Source organism: Somniosus microcephalus, chromosome 2 (assembly GCF_052327205.1).
Source record: "Somniosus microcephalus isolate GS21.2 chromosome 2, FLI_Smic_1.0, whole genome shotgun sequence".
Lineage (NCBI taxonomy): Eukaryota > Metazoa > Chordata > Chondrichthyes > Squaliformes > Somniosidae > Somniosus > Somniosus microcephalus.
The window spans coordinates 248,471,597-248,492,034 of NC_140988.1; the positions used below are offsets into that span (position 1 = coordinate 248,471,597).

Here is a 20,438-nt window from a genome sequence, read left to right on the forward strand (position 1 = left end):
GAGAAATTCGGAGAAAAAAATTAAGTGAATAAAATTGTTGGGTGAAACTCCAAGTCATCAGTTAGAGAGCGGGAATGGTCTGAAGAGGCAATGGCAATTCTTTCACTAAATGACAGCTTAGCTCCCTTCCCATTTCCCTGAGAATAACCAATGTGGGTTTCAGAACAGCAGAAGTAAAATCTTTGGATTCAGATGTGAATTCTACCAAATCCAAAGCAGAGCATAAGGCTTCGCTATGTAAGGTAAATGCAGGTTATTTATTTTTAATTAATGAGATAGAATTACATTAATAGCAGTTCCATTGTGAGCATCATTTGTAAAACATTATGCGATAGATATTTAAGCTTGTATTCTCCATTTTATTTTTTAAATATTTGATTTGATTTGATTTTATCCCAATTTTAAATGTTCTTTTTCCACAACTAAAGGTTTAAATGTTAACAAGAACACAGAGGCCTAGAGATTCGACTTGGGCGGTCTCGGCTTGACCGTCTGGTCCACGCAGCGTCTGATGTTCAGTTCCATTGACTGCGGTGGAATTGAATATCAGGTGCTGCGTATAACGGGCGGCCGGTCCGATACCGCTCGTTTTGTGCCACCGCCCGAGACAAATTTCTAGGTCAGACAGTTTCTGAAAATAAAACCCAAAAACTTTGATCCTGTCTTTCCTGGGACAATTTGTGTTGGTTTCAATGTAGTAGTCATCATAGAATGTGTAATCCAAATACAGGGTATTTTAAAATAAATATTTTTGATTTTTAGGTTATTGATCTGACAAAATTGATAATTTTAAACATCTACTTTTATTATTAAATTTGGTACATTGAGTTCAACTTTTATTATACGTACTTGCAGTATTGTTACTCCTGTAGGTGGCGCTGTGATAGGCCTTTTCAATGTTACTGTGTGACACAGAATTATTGCTATTTAATAGTGAGAGTATATTACCGAGATTGTGTAATCAGACCACTGGGTTCCCAGAATTCACTCAAAATGCTTTTCCGGCACAATTATTTTCTCAGTAACTGAAATTTCTAATGTCCAAAATAATGGTTTAAACAAAATGGCTGCGATTTCGCTGACCATGGCGGGTGACATCGGTGGCGGGTCCTAACCCCGCTGCTGGCTCCATCCCCCTGTCTGAAATGAATTTCCCTTGATTGGGAATGTTAAGCCCGCCCAGCGCATTTCCCAGCCAGTTAGAAGAAGCAGGTCTGGTGACGTAATTTGGTGACACGTCATCAGCCAGTTTCCTTAAAGGGACCAAGTCTAAATTTATTTTGACATTTGTGCATTGAGGTGCTGCCACACTGACGATCACTGCACTGAGGTGCAGGGCTGCACCCAGGCTCTACCATGACTCCACCCAGATGCTTATGGAGGGAGTCACAGCACGCAGGGAGGTTCTCTTACTTTCCCATGGGCCGAAGAGACCTCCCCAGGAGATCAACACAGCTCGGTTGCACATTGCACAGGCGGGCACAAGCAGGGGTGTGGTCAGGAGGACCTGGGTGCAGAGCCGCAAATATTTCAATGATCTCAGTAGATCACAAAACGTTAGTACAAAGCCACACTCACCCTCATCCTGCTGTGCTTCTCATCACATCCCCATCACTCTGCCTACCCTACCGCACATCCTTACTCACACTAACTTACCTTGCACCTCCACCCATCCCTCTCTATCGATATATAACATCCTCATCTCACTCGCCACTCCTCACACTCGCCCTCATCCTAGTGCAATCATACCAATTAACAACACACAAGGGTATTTACTTGGGTATTTTATCCAATGTTCATGTAAAGTTTCTGTTATTGTGGTGTCAAACATTGAAACCTTTATTTTCAACACTTTGCGTTCTTGGACAGATTTGTGTGCACCTTTGGAAGTGATTAGTGAGTTGCAGTGAATGGTGAGACATAACGGTACCCCCCGCAATGGTGATGAGTGTGAAAGGAATGGCTTGGACATTGTAGGGTTGCTTTATGGTGTTGGTGTGGGGTGGTGCCAACCTGGCACATCATGCTGCAGCCAGGGTGTACAGCGTCAGTGAAGTAAATCTGGCCATGGTGAGGTCATCCCTGGCCTCCTAGGCAGAAATGTGGTCGGGTGCTGATGCCCTCTGTCCTGTGCAGATCAGTTGATTGCGGAGAAGGTTGGTGTTGTTGTTGGTGCTGCTAGTGTGCCTGGTGCTGCTGGTGTTGCGGCTGATCGTGGTGGGATTCTGAGGACCAAGGTGAGACAGTATAAAGGGCACCCATGCTGATGGAACAGATGGCAGGTGAAGTAGAGATGACAGAAGCGATCTGTTAATGGTGAGAGAGGTAATGAGGTCAGACTGGATGGAGACTTGTGTAAAGACTTGCAGCACGGTGAATCTGTTGTGGAAATGCAGTGAGGAAGAGCTTGTGGCTGAGGAAAGATATCTCTGTAAGGTGGGAGCTTTTACTTTACATTTGAAGCTGTCAACGCAACAGTTGATTCAATGGCCACTGAACTCCCACCTCAGCTTAACAGACATGATCCCTGAGCAGTGAGGACCCAGTGGGCAAGCACATAAAATCAAAAGGTGAGCTCAAATGCATTCTTAATGATCTCTAAACAAGGTCATAATTACCTGAATTGGGTCCCCCGCCACTGCGTGTCGGGTCTGATCAGCGCTGACAGACCCAACATCGGGGAAAGGCGCTTGGCGGCGGGTTCACAGCGGGGTCCCGACCGACTGGAGAAAAACACACTTTCCTACCTGACCCGCCACTGATCGCACCCGCTGACCCCCCCAGGATAGCTCGGCCAATGTAAAAAATCAAAAGATTACATATTTCACAATAACATGATTACATTTATCCATTAAATTGTCATTTAGAGTCATAACTGCACAGAAGGAGGCCATTTGGCCCATCGAGTCCGTGCCGGCCGTGAGCTTCCTATCTTTTAATGCCTTCATTAAAGTTTCTACTTGAAAGCCTCAATCTTTCCCCCAAAAGCTTAGACTTAGACTTAATATTTTGCCCAAAAGTGACTCTTTACCCTGAATTTAGATTGTACAGTCTGAGCAGTGCAGCGTACCTATTTTTTCTGGGTACATCAGTATTGTACAGTCGGTTGTAATTTAGGATATTTTCTTCTTGATGAGAGAGAATGTGTGCTTTCTTTACTTTCAATAAAAACTGTTAAATTTGGGAGCTAATTTATTATCTCACCTATGTTTTACTGAAGGAAAAAAGCAATGCTAATGCTTATACCTGTGAGACAGAGATTCTAATTGCTTACACATATGAGACAAAATGAGAGAAACAGACAGAAAGTCACATCTAGAGAGAAAGGTTGGTGGGCAGGTTCTTTCCTCATTCTAACTTGATTTCTTTCATTAAAAAAAAAATTAAACTTTGAAAGTAAACGGAACCAGGTAGGAATGGGGGTGGGAGGGGAAGAAAATTGATTAGGGTGAAGGGGCCCCTGGAGGGAGTGGATGGAGAATTAAGGTAAAGTGGAGGATTCAAGGATTGAGTGGGTAGTTCAAAGGGAAAGAGGTAGGAGTTGGTTGGAAATGGTTAGTGGAAAGGTGAGGGACTAGGGATGCAATGGGAGCCATTGAGGGCCACATTTTTCCTGCAAACCTCCCCACCCAAAATGCAGTCTGCAGCCATTGATGGCTCCTTTCACTATCACACCACCCACCACCTCCCACCCAAAAGGAAAGAAAACAAAACAAAAAGACAGAGAGGTGCAGAAGAGGACCGAGAAGTAAAAATAGTTACGGGGAGAGATGCAGCAGAGAAGAGAGACACAGAGAAACAAAGTCATCAGAGACTGTTGAGAGAGACCATAATCTCTGACTTAACATGTGCAATGCCAGAGGAGGTTGACTAGCTTGCTTAAAAAAAAACAGGAAAGTGCTTCAATTGACTGTTGTGATTTGCACGTAGTGGTGCCATCTGCTGGTTAGAGCTGGCAACTGCATGATTTATTGAAAAGCATTCAGTCATAAGACGATGGACAGTAGCTGTGGTGAGTTCTAAGGCTTTAAAAGACTGGAAAGGTTCAATAGCGATGTCAGGCCACAAAAAGTTTTTCCAGTCTTGCTTTCTTTCCAAGATTCCCAGTAGGAGATTTATTTGAGTGAACCTTTGTTATTGCTAACCACTACACTTGAGTATTTCCAGGAATGTCCACTGCACATGACAAAAAGATGGAGGGCGTGGTTTTACTGATACACCATCTTACCTGGAACTATTTCCAAATATCCTTTTCCACATCAAAATTCAACATTTTGTAGCAGTAGCAAATGCAGACTATTTACTAGCTTTCTTGAACTTTTGACTTTCATAAAGAAAACTTCAGAAATATTTAAATCTTTTTGGCGCATCTTGGTCAAATTTCCTTGTATATTATAATGTAAGTAACAGTACTAAACAAGAACCACATTTTCACATTCCTTGCTCTATTTAATAATTTTTTTTTCTGTTTAAAGGATTTGCAATCTACTTTAGTTATGGCATCAGGCATAGTTTGGAAGGTCACCGCGATGATGAATCAGTGCACAGCGAAACTGAAAACATAAAAGAAGGAATGGACGACAATGAAATGGCAACTGAGCTTGACCAGTTTATTCTGCATGAAAAGACAAGTGAATGTTAGCATTGAACAGCAATACAAGTTGCCAGTTTGCCACATCAGACATGTTTGTGTTGGCATGAGTAGTGAAGCTGTATTGACTTTGGTCTCAGAATTATGTCAAAGCTCTGTTAATGGCCGATTTGTACTAACAAATGAGTGTTTTTCAGCAGATCGTCTGAAGTTGATCATGGGGGAACTGATTGCTGATTAGCTGCATGTACCTCTGTGCCACATTCAGTGACTCCATGGTTGATTTAATCCCATCAAAATAATGTTGAGTGAAAAGCTAAATATATTTTCCCAAAATAAAAGGCTCTCTGCCTTGAGAAAGGACTGGGAGGCACGTGTAGTTTTCTAAAACTTTTAATCCTCCATTAACCCATTTACCTGCAAATTCTAGTTTGTAGGCACTAAACCTTAGTAATGCATCTTTTGGGGGCAAAAGGGTTCAGATCAAGTTGACTGTTTCCAGTTTCTCAGAATGTGTGACAACCAGTCATGTTTCTAAAGTACAAAAGCTATACAGAAAACATTTACCGTGAATTAGCAAAAGGTTTCGCGTTGACAAGTTATTATTAGGGACATTTATCTATTTTTGTGGTGCCGTATTTTTTTTTAAAATCCTGATTATAAGTCACCTTCATATGAAGAAACTTAAAAGAAAATACTGTGAAGCACCAGCCTCCTGGCTCAAGAAATTAAGTTTCAGGGCAGCCTCATTCAGCCTTGGCTGCCTCAATTGAAGTAGTTTTGACAATTCTGGGATAAGTGGTGGTGAGGGATAATAACATCGTAGGGACAGAAAATCTGACCAATTCTAACTCCCCCAACTAGAGTCACAGCTCCTATCAGTTGACCATTCTGCCTTTAAGTCTTCAAGTATTTCAAGTCACGTAACATAAACAATCGGTGATAAAAGGATATTTTTGCCGCAGTGATACTGGGAACTTAATAGCTATTACATACTAGAATACATTATTCAGCAATCAACCAAATGTCAAGTTTTTACATCGAGTGTTTAGTAAAACATTCGGGTCATTTTCACTTTCAATGCGGGCGGTAAACTGGCGTTTGCAGACCTGATTTTCAGCTGGGATATATAATGGGGGGCTGATCCGCAATCACCTCTTTACTACCCACACCGAAAGCGAAAATTACCCTCAAGGTGAAACTTGTCAATTCTTTATTCAAGTGCTGTATGCTCCATGTTTACTTGCTGAATTGATGGAATCTGCTAGTGCTTTCTGCTTTGTTCCCGATTGTAGTTTTGTTCTTTGTATGTGTGCAGAGTTCCTTGACATATTTTGGGTGACCTTAAGCTTCAGTAGAGCTATAAATGAAGGGACACAATTTTGAGGTGCGCTGTAGGGAGGTTCCACCATCCTAGGAAGTAGCATTTGATTTTTAATCAAAAATGTTGCTTCATACTAATTATAAATGAGGGTGAAAATATAGTGAACAACTCTTAAAGGAACCTGCCCAATTCAAATCTTCTGAACATTATTAACCTTTATATATTTCACTATATTAAATTGCCCTCAACTGCAATGATAATCAGTTAACATTGGCAAGACATACAAAATATAGTATTGTCACATCAGGATCTGCTGTTTGTATTAAATGTACTGTTTTCACTGCTCATTGCTGAAACACAAAATATGCTGGGGAAAATGGCACAAGTTGTCCTTTTAACTTTCCCAAATTAATTCTGATTAGTTCACTTCATTTGATAAAATTGCTGAAGCCTTAAAGAGACTGTGTATAAAAAATGTAATTCATTCACAATGCTGCTTAATCTCTACTTGTACAATAGAGCAATATTCCCTCTGTGTATTTTGGTGAATTACAGTTAATGGAGCCATTTCAAGAAGATAGAAGACAAAATTATCTTATTTCAAACTTTATTAGGTGAAAGATCTTGATTAGGTAAGTGTTGGCCAAAGAGTAGTTACAATTTCCTTGAATGAAAATAAGCATTAATAAGGCAATTATATGTATGAAGTGTTGATTTATTTTAATTTAGCTCTGCAGCTGAGAACTAATTTTCCTGCACTAGTAAGTGGCAAGGTGACAGTACATTCCCATGATTTTCCACATAGTGAGTTCCCAATCTTAGTCATGCCAGCAGGAAAAGTTGAAGGGAAGGACAGGCACGTCCTAACAGGAAGGGAGAAAAGTTTAAAAGGAGATTCACTTCAGGCTACTGTTGCTAAACTTCCTCGTGAACAGTTCAGGGGATGGCGTTGGCACTAGCCTGAGAATAGTTTGCCTGCCTGCCTGCCCAGTAAGCTAGAACATAACAAATTATGTGGCGGAAAAAGAAATACTTTTGATTACCAAGAGGTTTAAAAATAATTGAAGAAATACTTCTGAAAAATCTGAGCATCTGCCAATTCATTTTCAAAAACCCTGCTGAGTAATTTTATTTTGTAATCCATCAGTGAGCACCATCTGTAACACTCCCAGTTCAGAGCCAAGCATGAACTAAAAGTAAAGGCCGGGATTTTGCGGTGGTAATGACGGCATTCGCCATCATTAGTCCTCTGAAACTGACAGCAACTTTAGGATTTAGCGCATGCACAGATAAATGTGGAAATCCTGAAGTTATGGTCAGTCATTCACTGCTCCGCCACAGGTTGGGCTGTGGAACTCCGCAGAGCTGGCAATCAATTGAAATCACATTTAAGGATGAAAACTTCCCTTATCACGCTGGAATATTGCTGTTAACCCCGCCCCACCCCGCATCCTAAAAAGTTAAGCCTTAATGAAAGAGGTGTAACTGGGTTTTTAAAGGCGTATTGACTGCTGAATAACCGTTCTGGCCCTTAAAAATTAATTTTATATTTGTGGAATGTCAAATTTTTCCATTAATATGATTAAGAATTATGGTTATGGTTTTTTAAATATTTGTTAAAGATTGTTGATATTTCTGCTACCTTAATCCTATGTGTATGCCCCAATCTTTATTTTGCTCTCTAAAATTTATAAAAAGTAAATTAGAATTTGCATTTTATTTCCTGGTTTGCTGTCTGTGAGAATTCTTCAATGTGATTGGCTGCTTAGCCAGCTTGATGACATCACTGTTGCTGGACACTGGAGATTCGCTTATTTTGGCACCAGATTCAAAGGTCGAGAGAGCTGAAATCGACGCCACAGAGATCGCTCGATCTTTGTGGCCAGCTTTCTTCAAGATCAGCCTTCGCTTCGTCGCTGACGGCAAATTCCGGGCCACAATATTGCTTTGGTGTACTGCCTTCCCAACTAAAAGTCTTTTTGCATCTTATATGACTGTGAAACTTAAATTTTATTTTCAGTAATTACCGAAGTTAAGGGTAACGCGATCCATACGCCCAGTGTCACAGTAGAGCGATGTAGTGCTCTGCAAATGAGCACAATGGGTTTAATCTTCAACCTGGGCGGTAACCTGGCAGAGCGGGTCACCCACCCAGAATGGAAAAATCGGACGGCTCTACAGCAGGTAGATTCATTCCACCAGATAACTGTGCAGACAAAGAAGTTGAAAATTAAACCCAGTGGGTGGATGGGAGTAATCAGGGCAGCCACTGATGAGTTACAAAAGGTCTGGCAGATACTCTGGTAAAACTCACCAGTATGATTATTTTTGAGTCTTTGGAGTAATCCTTTAAAAACCTAAAATGCAATAAAATGTATGGATATGTTTGTGAGGATAAGAACATTAGACAGTGAAATTTAAGAATTTTGACCTGTCAGTGGTTCTACAGACCATGTACAATCTGCCATGTCAAAGACTCCCCACCCCTATTAAGCTCTGGATAGAAAGTTCTGTATAACTCCACCCTGATCCCCAAAGAATAACAAGATTTTTTTTTAGCCTAGTCAAGAGTATTTTTAATGGATTCTTTATAGCAGTATTTTGATGTGTGAGAATATATTCAAATGCACAAATATTTCTACCTAGATTCAAAAATGCTTATCTTTTAGATCCACGTTTTAAAAGGTCTTGAAAGGGTTGGAGAATTGTTTATTTGTTCAGCTATGTTAACCAACATTTCCTATTTTCACAACTATCCCCATCCCTTCCACCCTCCCCTCTAAAACCAAATGACAGCAGTTTATGAATTTCTTCATCTCGAAATGGAGAGTTAACAATGATGGCAGAGCCTTCAGTCGCCTCAGGTTACTTTTTGAAACTCTCTCCCTAAACTTTCCGCCTCTCCACTTCTGACAAGCTGCACCTGTGGAGTCAGAAACCAACATGAGTTGGCACCTTCAGGAGAGAAGAACATTTTGGGGGGGAAGAATTCATAATTAAGTTTTTGATTTTTTTTTAGAAAAATCCTATAATGAAATAGTACCATTTAGAAACCATATAGAAGACATAATTCCTAGCAGAGGGCTGCAAGTTATGATCTAGGCCTTAGTTGAGTTTGAAACTCTCCCTAATTGGTTGTGTTCATCAGGGCACTGTCATGAAGTGGTTCATCTGTTAGGGGAAAAATGTCTGGCTGGACCAGATCCATCGCCTATTAAAAAAGGCCCCTGCAGTCAATAGTTTAGGGATATTGACTGAGAGAAATCAGTGGTACAAGTTCTCCTGACAGAAGGAAAAGGCATGCTGATGGGGAAGTGCCAATAGGAGTTAAATGACAAGGAGGGAAATGGGAAAGGAAATGGTTTGTATTTATATAGCGCCACTCATGACTACAGGACATCCCAAAGCGCTTTACAGCCAAGTATTTTCGAAGCATAGGGAAACGTGGCAACCAATTTGCGCACAGTAAGGTCACTAGGTGAACATCCCTGATCATCTTCGCATAGTGCCATGGGATCTTTTACATCTACCTGAATGGGCCTGTTTAACGTCTCATTCCATAGACAGCATCTGACAGTGCAGCACTCCCTTAATACTGCACCGAAGTAGATTATGTGCTCAAGTCTCTGGAGTGGGACCTGAACCCACACCCTTCTGACCCAGTGATGACACTGAGCCAACCCTGACACCCACCTTCAATTGTAAATGAAATGGAGGTCCCAGCCTGTGCTGAGTAGGCGGATATCAGCCGGGAAAGGAGCAACTGCTACAATTGGTCTCAGTACCCAAGTTTGTGAGAAAAATTGGTCAGGGTTCCCATTGCTGATCATTGTCTAATGACCCTTGCTGGAAGTATGTGTGTAGCTTTCAGATGAGAACTCAATTGGACTCGGCTGCGATGCCCCTGTGGTCAGATAGCCTGCTGACACTGTGAGTTTTGATATTGGCTGTTAGCCTCACACATGAAGAATAGCCTGAGATAAAAAGAAAAAAAAAATTGCTGGAAATCTGAAATAAGAACAAAATGCAGGCCTGTCAGCACTGGCCAAGAGAAGACAAGTTGCAGTTTTGGGTGTAAGTCCTGCCTTCTTTTCACAGAAGCTGATGAACTTGATATTTCCAGAACAATTCTATGAAGAATGGCTATTTTTGAGCATAGTATCTGAGGGTGCCCAGCACCTGTGATACTGTCCTTCAGTAAAGTCAATGCCTTCAGGAGACAGGGAGGGTAATTGGTGATTAAATAAATAAAATGGCTTCATTTGCTGGTTAACTTGGAAAGTTTCTTTTAAAAACGAACTAAATATTTGAACCATTTACATTCACAAGTAGAGATAAGCTAATGAGATAATTTATTTTTATAATTTATAATGTTTAGCTGTAATGATGACATGAAGGATGAATTACCTCCCTAATAAAGACATTAAAAAATAATACACCTGTGGTGCAGATAATGTAAAATTGAATGGGTTCAATCAGTTGTGCTTTAAAGAATTTGTGTGCATATTCTTGTAAAATTGGGCTACTACTTACCGAATGTATAGTGCTTTGTTCCGTTACAAAATTAGCATTCTGTATTTCTAATATAGCAACAATGGAAAAGTAACTTCAGTGCGTATTTGTTTTATTTTTTTTTAAAGCACTTCACTCCATGCAATCACCCCACATTTGCAAATGTTGACTCAATCATAGAGTAATGATGAAAACTGAAGATGGATGTCCACTGATAAAAATGTTGATATTGAGATATGAGCAACTTCATGGGCAAAACCTTTCAATACATCAGTTACACCTTCCCTCTCCCCTGCCCTCACCCTCACATCATTTTGTTTCTCTTCCTTCACCCCACCCCCATATTCACAATAACATTTTGTGAACAGCAAGCTGGCTCAGTCTTGCTAAGTACTGAAGAAAGCCTTAAACATGGAAAAATGTTTGAGGCATCATTTCTGCTCCTTCCATGGATTTGGTGCACTCTACAACTTTGGATTCTGTGCCACTTAGTTAATTTGCTGATGGAACGTTCTGGGCATTGGCAGCACTCTAACACTCGTCTTAATGGTCATTACATGGAGAAATGGCAGGGAATGGGATTAGAGTAGACAGTGTCAGCTGAAGATTTACATTAGCACAGACACACCATCAGAGACACAAAACAGAGACAGACCCTCACCAGGTACAGACTAAGCGACCACCAACTAGCAATTGAAAAAGGAAGATACAAGAAATCCTGGCAGCCTAGAGAGAATAGAATATGTGATCAATGTCTGGCCGGCGAGGTTGAGACAGAGATGCATTTCCTCCTAAAATGCGAAAAATTCAACACAACAAGAAACATATTATTTGACAAGCTCAGCCAAACAACCCCAGATTTCAAGGAATTGGATGACCTGTCAAAATTAAGATTAGCCCTGGGAGAAGGAGACAGACCATACCTTGGTGCCAAATATGTAACAACATGTCACAACCTGAGGACTGTTTAAAATTAATACTGAATGTACCCAATGATGTACAACGACTGTTTAAATTAATATTGTTTAAAGTAATATTGTATGTACCCAACGAAGGTCAAAATTGTTTGACACCTACAGAATGTTGGAAAACTGTACTTTTTGTTATGTAAGCTTTGGCAATATGGTTCCCTGTAAACTTTCATGCCAATAAAGCATTTGAATTGAATTGAATTGAATTGAGAAGCCAGATGGCCTCCTTCTGTGCTCTGATTTCTGATCAGGATCATCCTAGAAAGCAAAGATAACCACAGCTCCTTTTCTCCAATACCCACCGTCTCTATCAACCCTTTCATCCTCACCTCCAAAAACAAGTGCGAGGAGCTCATGGACGACTTTGTCACTAAAATTTAGACCATCTTTTCAGCTGCCTCTGCCACTTTCCCCTTGCCCAGTGAGCCAAACCTCACCCAAGGTTCTCCTCTGTCCCAGCCTTGAACATGCATCATTTCTAGTTTCCCATCTTCCCTCATGTCCTCTCTGAGCTCCTTTGATCCCATTCCCAGTAAACTGCTCACTACCCAACTTCCCTTCCTATCCCCCATGCTAGCTGATGTTATAAATGGTTCCCTCTGCTGAAGTCCTGTCCCCCAGCCTTTCAAAACTTCCGTCAGTACCCCTGCTCAAAATATACACCTTCAACCCTTCTGAACTACCACCCCATCTCCAACCTCTGAATCTATGCCCATCTTTCCTGCAACTCTATGTTTTAATCTCTCCAATCAGGTTTCCACCCCTGCCACAGCACTGAAACAACCCTAATCAAATTACATCCTCTGTGACTGTGATCGTGGTGCACTATCCCTCTTTGTCCTTCTTGACCTCACTGCAGCTTACGACATGGTCAACCACACCATCTTCTTCCAACACTTCCTTCACTGTCCAGCTCTGGCATTGCCCTCGCTTCGCTCCAGTCTCACCTATCCAACCATAACCAGAGCATCTCCAGCAATGGCTTATCTTCCCATCCAGCACCATTATCTCTGCAGTTCCCCAAGGATCTTTCATTTCCCTCATCTACAAGAAATATAAAAACAGATTGTAAAAAGTATGTAAAAAGGACGAGATTAGCTAAAGTAAACATGGGTCCCTTAGTGCCAGAGGCAGGAGAAATTATAATGTGGAATAAGGAAATGGCAGAGGATGTTCAACAAATCACATCCTTCCTATAGTGTGGTGACCAGAACTGCACACAGTTTTCCGGCTGTGGCCTAACTAGCGTTTCGTACAGCTCCATCATAACCTCCCTGCTCTTATATTCTATGCCTCGGCTAATGAAGGCAAGTATCCCATATGCCTTCTTAACCACCATATCTACCTGTCCTGCTGCCTTCAGGGATCTATGTACATGCACACCAAGGTCCCTCATCCTCTGTCCTTCCTAGGGTCCTACCATTTGTGTATTCCCTTGCCTTGTTAGTCCGCCCAAAATGCATCACCTCACACTTTTCAGGGTTAAACTCCATTTGCCACTGTTCTGCCCATCTGACCAACCTGTCTATATCGTCCTGTAGTCTGAGACTTCCCTCCTCGTGATTTACCACTCCACCAATTTTCGTGTCATCTGCGAACTTACTGATCATACCTCCTACATTCATCATATCTATATCATTAATGTACACTACAAACAGCAAGGGACCCAGCACTGATCCCTGCGGTACACCACTGGACACAGGCTTCCAGTCACAAAAACAACCTTCGACCATCACCCTCTGCCTCCTGCCACTAAGTCAATTTTGGATCCAATGTGCCAAATTGCCCTGGATCCCATGGGCTCTTACCTTTTTGATCAGTCTCCCATGCGGGACTTTGTCAAAAGCCTTACTGAAGTCCATGTAGACTACATCAACTGTACTACCCTCATCCACACACCTAGTCACCCCCTTGAAAATTTCAATCAAATTGGTTAGACATGATCTCCCCCTGACAAAACCATGCTGACTATCCTTGATTAATCCTTGCCTCTCCAAGTGGAGACCAATTCTGTCCATTTTTTAGAATAATTTCCCTACCACTGATGTTAGGCTCACTGGCCTGTAATTCCCTGGTTTATCCCTACTACCCTTCTTGAATAATGGTACTACATTAGCTGTCCTCCAGTCCTCTGGCACCTCCCCTGTGGCCAGAGAGGTTCTGAAAATTTGTGTCAGAGCCCCTGCAATCTCCTCCCTTGCCTCACTCAGCAGCCTGGGATACATCTCGTCTGGGCCTAGGGATTTATCCACTTATAAGCCCGCTAAAACCACTAATACCTCCTCCCTCTCGATGCTAATTTGTTCAAGTATATCACAATCCCCCTGCCTGATTTCTAAGCCTACATTGTCCTTTGAGTATATCATTTAATTGAAGTGAAATTGGTGGGATTCATTTAATTTTAATTAATTAATTAAAGGGTAAGTCATGGCAGGACAGCTCAGCCCCGTAGTATGCTCCTCCTGCGCTATGTGGGAACTCAGACACTTCCTGTGTCCTTGACAACTACATGTGCAGGAAGTGCATCCAGCTGCAGCTACTGACAGACCGCATTGCGGCACTGGAGCTGCGATTGGATGCATACTGGAGCATTCACAATGCTCAGGACATCGTGAATATCACGTTTACGGAGTTGGACACACCGCAGGTAGAGGTTGGACAGGAAGAAAGGGAACGGGTGACCAACAGGCAGAGTACTAGGCGCAGGCAGGTAGTGCAGGGGTCCCCTGTGGCCATCCCCCTCTCCAACAGATACACCACTTTGAGTACTGTTGGGGGGGATGGCTTATCAGAGGAAGGCAGCAGCAGCCAACTTCCTGGCACCAGGGGTGGCTCTGCTGCACAGAATGGGAGGAAAAAGTAGGGTAGAGCTATAGTAATAGGGGATTCTATTGTAAGGGGAATAGATAGGTGTTTCTGCGGCCGCAAACGAGACTCCAGGATGGTGTGTTGCCTCCCTGGTGCAAGGGTCAAGGATGTCTCCGAGCAGCTGCAGAACATCTTCGAAGGGGAGGGTGAATAGCCAGTTGTCGTGGTGCATATAGGCACCAACGATATAGGTAAAAAGCGGGATGAGGTCCTAAAAGCGGAATATAGGGAGTTAGGAGATAAATTAAATAATAGGACCTCAAAGGTAGTAATCTCAGGATTGCTACCAGTGCCACGTGCTTGTCAGAGTAGAAATAGAAGGATACTTCAGATGAATACGTGGCTAGAGGAATGGTGCCAGGGGGAGGGATTCAAGTTCCTGGGACATTGGAAGCGGTTCTGGGGGAGGTGGGACCAGTTCAAACCGAACGGTCCGCATCTGGGCAGGGCTGGAACCGATGTCCTAGGGGGAGTGTTTGCTAGTGCTGTGGGGGAGGGTTTAAACTAAAATGGCAGGGGGTTGGGAACCTGATCAGGGAGACAGGAAAAGGAAACAAGGATAAAAGCAAAAGATAGGAAGGAGAAAAACAAAAGTGGCAGTCAGAGAAATCAACAGTTTAAATCAAACATGGCCACAGTAAATAATTCTAATAGGTCTAAGAGCGTTAAAAAAACAAGCCTCAAGGCTTTGTGTCTTAATGCGAGGAGCATTTGTAATAAGGTGGATGAATTGGCTGCGCAAATAGAGGTAAATGAATATGATTTGGTTGGAATTACAGAAACGTGGCTCAAGGATGGCCAAGACTGGGAACTCAACATCCAGGGGTATTTGATATTCAGGAAAGATAGGCAAAAAGGAAAGGGAGGTGGGGTAGCATTACTGGTTAAAGAAGGGATTAACACAATTGTAATGAAGGATATTAGCTCTGATGATGTGGAATCTGTATGGGTAGAATTGAGAAATACTAAGGGGAAAAAAACATTAGTGGGGGTGGTATATAGACCTCCAAACAGTAAGGCAGAGGTTGGGGATGGCATTAAAAGGGAAATTAAAGAAGTGTGCAATAAGGGCACAGCAGTCATCATGGGTGACCTTAATCTACATATAGACTGGGCCAACCAAATTAGTAACAATACTGTGGAGGAGGAATTCCTGGAGTGTTTATGGGATGGTTTCCTGGACCAATATGTCGAGGAACCAACCAGAGATCAGGCCATCTTAGACTGGGTTTTATGTAACGAGAAAGGATTAATTAGCAATCTTGTTGTACGAGGCCCCTTGGGTCGGAGCGATCATAATATGATAGAATTCTTCATTAAGATGGAGAATGAAGTAGTTGACTCAGAGACTAGGGTCCTCAATTTAAATAAAGGAAACTACGATGGTCTGAGGAGCGAGTTGTGTAAGATTGATTGGGGAATGGCACTCAAAGGGTTGATGGTGGATAGGCAATGGCAAACATTCAAAGACCAAATGGATGAGCTACAGAATTTGTTCATCCCAGTTTGGCATAAAAATAAAACAAAAAAGGTGACTCAACCGTGGCTAACAAGGGAAATTAGGGATAGCATAAGATCCAAGGAAAGGACATATAAATTGGCCAGAAAAAGCAATAATCCTGAGGATTGGGAGCAGTTTAGGATTCAACAAAGGAGGACAAAGGGATTAGTTAAGAAAGGGAAAATAGAATATGAGAGTAAGCTTGCAGGGAACATAAAAACTGACTGTAAAAGCTTTTATAAATATGTGAAGAGAAAAAGATTGGTGAAGTCAAGCATAGGTCCCTTGCAGTCAGAATCAGGGGAATTTATAATGGGGAACAAAGAAATGGCAGACCAAATAAATATATATTTTGGTTCTGTCTTCACAAAGGAGGAAACAAATAACCTCCCAGAGATGCCGGGGAACATAGGGTGGAACTGAAAGAAATCAGTATTTGTAGGGAAATGGTGTTAGGAAAATTGATGGGACTGAAGGCTGATAAATCCCCAGGGCCTGATAATCTACATCCCAGGGTACTTAAGGAAGTGGCCCTAGAAATAGTAGATGCATTGCTGGTCATCTTCCAGAACTCGATAGACTCTGGAACAGTACCCATGGATTGGAGGGTAGCTAATGTTACCCCACTATTCAAAAAGGGTGGTAGAGAAAAAGCGGGGAATTATAGACCGGTAAGCCTGACATCGGTAGTGGGGAAAATGCTAGAGTCCATTATAAAAGATGTAATAGCAGAGCACTTGGAAAGCAGTGACAAGATCGGACAAAGTCAACATGGATTTACAAAAGGTAAATCATGCTTGACTAATCTATTGGAATTTTTTGAGGATGTAACTGGTAAAATAGATAAGAGAGAACCAGTGGATGTGGTGTATTTGGACTTTCAGAAGGCTTTCGATAAGGTCCCGCATAAGAGATTAGCGTGCAAAATTAAGGCACATGGGATTGGGGGCAAGGTATTGACTTGGATAGAGAACTGGTTGGCGGACAGAAAGCAAAGAGTTGGAATAAACGGGTCGTTTTCCGAGTGGCAGGCAGTGACTAGTGGGGTACCGCAAGGATCGGTCCTAGGACCCCAGCTGTTCACAATATATATTAATGATGATCTGGACGAGGGAATTGGATGTAATATCTCCAAATTTGCAGACAACACAAAGCTGCGTGGGAGGCTATGCTGTGAGGAGGATGTCGTGAAACTCCAGTACGATTTGGACAGGTTGGGGGATTGGGCAGAAACATGGCAAATGCACTATCATGTGGATAAATGTGAGGTTATCCACTTTGGTGGCAAAAACAGGAAGGCAGATTATTATTTGAATGGCAATAGATTGGGAGAAGGGGAAGTGCAAAGAGACCTGGGTGTTCTTGTGCACCAGTCGCTGAAGGTAAGCATGCAGGTGCAGCAGGCGGTTAAGAAGGCAAATGGTATGTTGGCCTTCGTAGCAAGAGGGTTCGAGTACAGGAACAAGGATGTCTTGCTACAGTTGTACAGGGCCTTGGTGAGACCGCACCTTGAATATTGTGTGCAGTTTTGGTCGCCTTACCTGAGGAAGGACGTTCTTGCCATGGAAGGAGTGCAGCGAAGATTCACCAGGCTGATACCTGGGATGGCAGGAATGACGTATGAGGAGAGATTGTGTCGATTGGGCTTATACTCACTGGAGTTTAGAAGATTGAGAGGGGATCTCATCGAAACCTATAAAGTTCTGTCAGGCCTGGACAGACTAGATGCAGGAAGGATGTTTCTGATGGCCGGGGAGTCCAGAACCAGGGGTCATAGTCTAAGGATAAGGTCTAAGCCATTTAGGACTGAAATGAGGAGGAATTTCTTCACCCAGAGAGTGGTGAACCTGTGGAATTCTCTGCCACAGAGGGCGGTGGAGGCCAGTTCATTAAATATATTCAAGAAAGAGTTGGATATAATTCTTAAGGCTAAAGGGATCAAGGGATATGGGGAGAAGGCAGGGACAGGGTACTGAATTTGGATGATCAGCCATGATCTCACTGAATGGCGGAGCAGGCTCGAAGGGCCGATTGGCCTACTCCTGCTCCTATCTTCTATGTTTCTATGTGAACACAGATGCAAAACCTCACCTACATCTTCTGGCTCTACACACAGATTGCCACTTTGGTCCCTAATGGGCCCTACTCTTTCCCTGGTTATCCTCTTGCCCTTAATATACTTATAAAACACCTTGGGATTTTCCTTTATTTTGCCTGCCAGTGTTTTTCGTGTCCCCTTCTTTGCTCTCCTAATTTCTTTTTTACGTACCTCCCCTGCACTTTCTATACTCTTCTAGGGCTTCCACTGTTTTTAGTCCTTTGTATATGCCAAAAGCCTCGCTTTTTTTCCTAATCCATTCTTGTACAGGAAGCTTTATGGGAACATGTTGGCACTGTACTCTCTCTATTTCCTTTCTGAATGACTCCCATTTATATAACGCCTTTCACAACCACCAGACATCCCATGCTTTACAGCCAATGAAGTAGAGTCACTGTAATCATGCACAGCAAGCTCCCACAAACAGCAATCTGTTTTTGTTATGTTGGTTGAGAACATTGGGGATAATTTCCCTGCTCTTCTTTGAAATAGTGCCATGGGATCTTTTACATCCACCTGAGAAAGCAGACAGGGCCTCAGTTTAACATCTCATCTGAAAGACAGCACCTCTGACAATGCAGCACTCCCTCAGCACTGCACTGGAGTATCAGCTTAGCTTTATGTGCTCACAGTCCCTGACGTGAACCCACAACCTTCTGACTCAGAGCCAAGTGTGCTACCAACTGAGTCACAGCTGTCACTGGGAATAACCTGTAGGAATAAATGGGTCATTTTCAGGATGGCAGGGTGTAACTAGCGGAGTGCTGCAAGGATCAGTGCTTGGGCCTCAACTATTTACACTCTATATCAATGACTTAGATGAGGGGACTGAGTGTAGTATATCTAAGTTCGCTGATGATACAAAGCTAGGTGGGAAAGTAAGCTTTGAGGAGGACATAAATAGGCTGCAATGGGCTATATACCGGTTAAGTGGTTGGGCAAGAAGGTGGCAGATGGAGTACAATGTGGGGAAGTGTGAAATTATCCACTTTGCTAGGAAGAATGGAAAAGCAGAATATTTTTTAAAAGTTGAGAGACTAGTAAAAGTTGGGATTCAGAGGGATTTGGGTGTCCTTGTACACAAATCACAGAAAGTTAACAAAATAACAACAGAAAATGCTGGAAAAACTCAGCAGGTCAGGCAACATCCGTGGAGAGAAATTTGAGTTGACGTTTCGGGTCGAACCCTTCTTCAAAACTGGAAAAAGAAAATAGATCGAAGGCAGGGCTGCGATCGGACAAAAGAAGTGAAAGAAACAAAAGAGTTAGACGAGATGGTAATAGGCTGAGATTAGGTGTAAAGTGTACTGGCAGGGCAAGAGATAGCTGCCAGGTGTGAGAGAGAAACAAAAGGAAAGCGGGGGGGGGGGGGGGGAAAGGAGTGGAAAAACTCAGCAGGTCAGGATCAGCACCTCATCTTCCGATTAGGCACTTTGCAGCCTTCCGGACTCAATATCGAGTTCAACAATTTCAGATCATAACCTCGGCCCCTATTACACATTTTTTCTTGTAATTTTTCCACTCCTTTCCCCCCCCCCCCCCCCCCCCCTATCCTTTTGTTTCACTAGACTGATTCCTGGGATTAGAGGGCTGTCCTATGAGGTGAGTTTAAGTAGAATAGTCATATATTTTCTGGAGTTTAGAAGATCAGGAGTTTGAGAGTCACAGAAAGTGAGACAGAAAGAATTAGAGAGTGGGAAACAAGCTTGGGACATAGTTACAGGAAGAGGCACTTGCTAAAAAATAATTTGTCCGCACGCAAGCCACAGGAAATTAACTAGTATGCATTAAACTGGGAGAATCTACACGCTGCATTAGCATAATAAATAGGAAGGTGATGGGCGAATCAAAGGAGTAGCTGTGAATTTAACATTAGGGAATGAGGCAGCTGGGGTGAAATAGAAATAATGGCCTGGACTGCATTGCCAAGAATTTTAAAGGTTTATTTTGCAAACTAATACATTTTCTTAAATTAAATTAAAGAATGCTCTGGGTTATAATTTTATTAATAATTAATAAAGAAAACTCTTTAAAGCATACCCTGCTCACCATAGGCTCGATATTTCTCTCTCCTGGCCTGCTGAGTTTTTCCAGCGTTTTCTGTTGTTATAGGCTCGATAGTACCTCACTCTCTTGCTCTAACAGTGCAAAATGTCAAGAGTTGTTATTTTAGTTTTTAAAAAGGCCGTTCCCTTAATATCCTGGAGCCTGAGACATAGTGTACTGAGGACAGAGAGCTGCAAAAAATTAATGTCAGAAGTGGGATTCGAACCCACGCCTCCAGTCGGAGACCAGAACACCCGCACCCCACAAAGGGAAGGACTGAAATCCTTGAGTCTGGCGCCTTAGACCACTCGGCCATCCTGACAATTGACAATAGAGACGGCAGCGAGCCACAAACCCCCGACCGATCCTGGCCTTTGGCTCTAGCCACTTCCTCCGCCGGTTGGTACCGATTGTCGGCGCTCTCTACGGACAGTGGTTTTATTTTTATTTGTGGTGGGAACTTCCTGCTCGCCGATTCCACTCCAAATTATTAACAACCGACCGCCGTAGGATTTGTTCGGTGCGGC

The 20,438-nt window shown here is 42.5% G+C and overlaps 1 protein-coding gene and 1 non-coding gene across 5 annotated transcripts in view; one reads left to right on the plus strand and one right to left on the minus strand.

Annotated features, from left to right (window-relative positions):
- The window catches only part of slc7a2 (solute carrier family 7 member 2), a 264,753-nt gene extending 254,232 nt beyond the window's left edge, over window positions 1-10,521 (plus strand). For all 4 annotated transcript variants that reach the window (XM_085970771.1, XM_085970758.1, XM_085970773.1 and 1 more), the window contains one exon: window positions 4,476-10,521. In XM_085970771.1, coding sequence (XP_085826897.1) covers window positions 4,476-4,642 — 167 coding nt within the window. In that variant the 3' untranslated portion in view covers window positions 4,643-10,521. The remainder of the gene's footprint in view (window positions 1-4,475) is intronic.
- A 9,595-nt stretch (window positions 10,522-20,116) lies between these two features.
- Window positions 20,117-20,233, minus strand: trnal-caa (transfer RNA leucine (anticodon CAA)). Its single transcript has 2 exons — window positions 20,196-20,233; window positions 20,117-20,162 (listed from the first exon to the last, which is right to left on the minus strand). It is a non-coding gene; the product is annotated as a tRNA-Leu (tRNA).
- Between the last annotated feature and the right edge of the window lie 205 nt (window positions 20,234-20,438).